The 3,830-nt window shown below is 46.9% G+C and overlaps 1 protein-coding gene across 1 annotated transcript in view; it reads left to right on the forward strand.

The window, feature by feature from the left end:
* Positions 1–3,609, forward strand: part of LOC133630249 (class I histocompatibility antigen, F10 alpha chain-like) — a 4,086-nt gene extending 477 nt beyond the window's left edge. Inside the window, exons 1-3 of the mRNA XM_062021720.1 lie at positions 1–206; positions 448–726; positions 2,012–3,609. The exon at positions 1–206 is cut by the window's left edge and continues 477 nt beyond it. Coding sequence (XP_061877704.1) covers positions 1–206; positions 448–726; positions 2,012–2,649 — 1,123 coding nt within the window. The 3' untranslated portion in view covers positions 2,650–3,609. The remainder of the gene's footprint in view (positions 207–447; positions 727–2,011) is intronic.
* Positions 3,610–3,830: the final 221 nt, after the last annotated feature.

A 3,830-nucleotide genomic window follows, 5' to 3' on the forward strand; every position in this document is an offset into this window, starting at 1 on the left:
TGTGAGTGTTGGTTATGTTGATGGAGTTGAGATTAGTTACTATGACAGCAACATCAGGAAAGCAGAATCCAAACAGGACTGGATGAACAAAATCACAGCAGAGGATCCAAAATACTGGCAGATAGAAACAGAGATCAGTGTTGGTAATGAGTTTAGGAACAAACACAACCTTGAAGTTCTTAAGAAGCGTTTCAACCAAACTGGAGGTTTGTTTATGTTGAACTTTCTACTACTTAAATATATTTGATGTACTCTTGTTATACTGTAGTAAAACACACATTAATGCACTGATATACCTTGTCTCTGTCCATCCCATAATAACCTACACTAATACTGTGTGTGTGTGTGTGTGTGTGTGTGTGTGTGTGTGTGTGTGTGTGTGTGTGTGTGTGTGTGTGTGTGTGTGTGTGTGTGTGTGACTGCTTTACAACACTTTGTGTGTCTCAGGTGTTCACATTCTCCAGATGATGACAGGATGTGAATGGAATGATGAGACTGATGAGGTTACAGGTTGGCAGCAGCAAGGTTATGATGGAGAAGATTACATATCGTTGGACATGAAGACATGGACATGGACTGCAGCAAAACCACAAGCTTTCCCCTCCAAACTCCAGTGGGACCAGAACATATTTCGACTAGACTACAATAATTATTATTACACTGAGGAATGTCCTTCTTACTTGAAGAAGTATGTGAAGTATGGGAAGAAGGTCCTAATGAGAACAGGTAGAAGCACACCTTGTACTTTCACCTTTTAACATGTTAGCACTCCCCCTATAGGAACATTACTGACATTACACTCTGTCTCTTTATACTCTTTTCTCTTTCTCTCACCTTCTCTCCATCTTTACCTCCATCCACACCTTCTCTCCATCTTTACCTCCACCCACACCTTCTCTCCATCTTTACCTCCATCCACACCTCCTCTCCATCTTTACCTCCATCCACACCTTCTCTACCTCCATCCACATGCACCTTCTCTCCATCTTTACCTCCATCCACACCTTCTCTCCATCTTTACCTCCATCCACTCTTTCTCTCTATCTTTACCTCCATCCACACATTCTCTCCATCTTTACCTCCACCCACACCTTCTCTCCATCTTTACCTCCATCCACACCTTCTTTCCATCTTTACCTCCATCCACCCCTCCTCTCCAACTTTACCTCCATCCACACCTTCTCTGCATCTTTACCTCCATCCACACCTTCTCTGCATCTTTACCTCCATCCACACCTTCTCTCCATCTTTACCTCCATCCACACCTTCTATCCATCTTTACCTCCATCCACACCTTCTCTCCATCTTTACTTCCATCCACACCTTCTCCCCCTCTTTACCTCCATCCACACCTTCTCTCCATCTTTACCTCCATCCACACCTTCTCTCCATCTTTACCTCCATCCACACCGTCTCTCCATCTTTACCTCCATCCACACCTTCTATCCATCTTTACCTCCATCCACACCTTCTCTCCATCTTTACCTCCATCCACACCTTCTCTCCATCTTTACCTCCATCCACACCTTCTATCCATCTTTACCTCCATCCACACCTTCTCTCCATCTTTACTTCCATCCACACCTTCTCCCCCTCTTTACCTCCATCCACACCTTCTCTCCATCTTTACCTCCATCCACACCTTCTCTCCATCTTTACCTCCATCCACACCGTCTCTCCATCTTTACCTCCATCCACACCTTCTCTCCATCTTTACCTCCATCCACACCTTCTCTCCATCTTTACCTCCATCCACACCTTCTCTCCATCTTTACTTCCATTCACACCTTCTCTCCACCTTTACCTCCATCCACACCTTCTCTCCATCTTTACCTCCATCCACACCTTCTCTCCATCTTTACCTCCATCCACACCTTCTCTCCATCTTTACCTCCATCCACACCTTCTCTCCATCTTTACCTCCATCCACACCTTCTCTCCATCTTTACCTCCATCCACACCTTCTCCCCACGTTGTCTTCTGTTCACATGTGACATCACTTCCTGTGCAGAGCTTCCAGAGGTGTTCCTCCTCCAGAAGACGCCATCCTCTCCAGTCACCTGCATGGCGACAGGTTTCTACCCCGACCTCGCCGACCTGTTTTGGAGGAAAGACGGCGAGCAGATGTTGGAGGACGTGGAGCACGGAGAGCTGCTCCCCAACCATGACGGAACCTTCCAGATGTCGGTGGAGCTGAAAGTGGAGGTGACGGCCGAGGTGGAGGGCAAGTACGAATGTGTGTTCCAGCTGTCTGGCGTCAAGGAGGACCTGGTCACCAAGCTGGAGAGAAGAAGCATCCTGAGCAACGCAAGCCATGAAGGTGAGAAAGACACATTTAGTTGGAGATGTTTCCCATCACAAGTCCACCTGTCACCATTATTGATCCATGTCACCATGACAACGCTTGACGTCTGCATGCAAAGTAGTCATGAAGGTTTCCTCTTCATGCTTTGTCACTCCACTTGTGCTTTTTTGCTCTCCACAGACAACTTGAGCGTCGCCCTCGCTGCCACGGCGGCGGTCGTCGCTGTGGCGGCCGTCCTGGCGGCCATCATCATGGTCATGGTCAGGCGTCACAGAAACAGACAAGGTGAGGGACACCAATGTCCTCCGTCTTCTTCTTCTTCTTCTTCTCGGTCCAGGCCGTGAGTTGATGCTTTCATCCGGGCTGCATGTTTTAGTTGCCTTCCAGCCAAACACTCAAAGATCCACAGAGACAGAGCGCACACTCTCACATAGAAACACGTGAGGAAAAAGTCCATTTCACCTTGTTTCCCTTTCATTTCAGCCCAGTACGATCCAGCTCGTAAGTAAAACATCTTTTCTTTGAGCCGCAAGAAACAAAGCCGTGGTGAAGCGTCACTCACATGGAGGTCTGATGTGGACCTTTGTTACAAGTTTAGCCTGAAAATCCCAACTTGGGCTGACTCCTTCACAATAAAAGAGCCTCCTGTGAGCACACGCAATACAAAGTGTGGCATATCTCACGTTTGACATGAGTCCTCATGATGAGGATCAGCCAAATGAGACCTCAAGTGTGCTGACTCATCAAGAAGGTATCCTAGTCAGGAAGTAGAAGAGCAGCACTCTGCTTCTTCATGTTTCCAAGTCACACCTCAAAGATCTGATGTGAGTGACGAGGCACCTTCTGGATGTTCTTCCTTCACCGTTTGCGTTTGTCCCGCAGCTCGCCACGGCGGCGTGGAGCTCTCCGAGAGGGTGGCGGCTGAAGGCTGAGTAAGTCTGCACCTCCAAATGTTCTTGTGTGAAGATGATGTTCAACTTGGTTCTGTTGGGAATGTGCTGAGTCATCTTCTTCCTCCAGGATGCTTTGTGCACTGGAACACAGAGAGATGTCTCCATCGCTGAGGGACGTCATGGAGATGTGCTTTGTTCTTCATCCCACTGCTCCTCACGCTATTCCATCTATTCTTCTTTGGCCGTTAAAATACTTTCAACATCAAACGTTGGTGGCTATAAAATCATTCGGGGCTCACGTTTCATGGCCTTGACATCATGACGAGGATTTCTTCTTTCTTTGAATGGCCGCTGCTTATGATCAATATCACATTGTGTCACATCTCTGTCAATAAATCCGTTTGTTCTCCACTCGCCTCGCACTGCTTTCTTGGGGACCAGGAAGGGTCTCGCTCATAACAATGGTAGAAATAGCTCATTTTTATTTATCTTGTATTTTTTCATTCAACACTTAAATCCCTAGATCAATTTCAGGTTTATCTGTCCATATCATATTCTTTTTTTAATATTTTATGCCCTTTTTGTCAAAACCCTGTTTTGTTATGGCAGGGGTCGGCAACCCGCGGCTCTAG

The sequence above is a fragment of the Entelurus aequoreus genome, linkage group LG15 (assembly GCF_033978785.1).
Source record: "Entelurus aequoreus isolate RoL-2023_Sb linkage group LG15, RoL_Eaeq_v1.1, whole genome shotgun sequence".
In the NCBI taxonomy this organism is placed as follows: Eukaryota; Metazoa; Chordata; class Actinopteri; order Syngnathiformes; family Syngnathidae; genus Entelurus; species Entelurus aequoreus.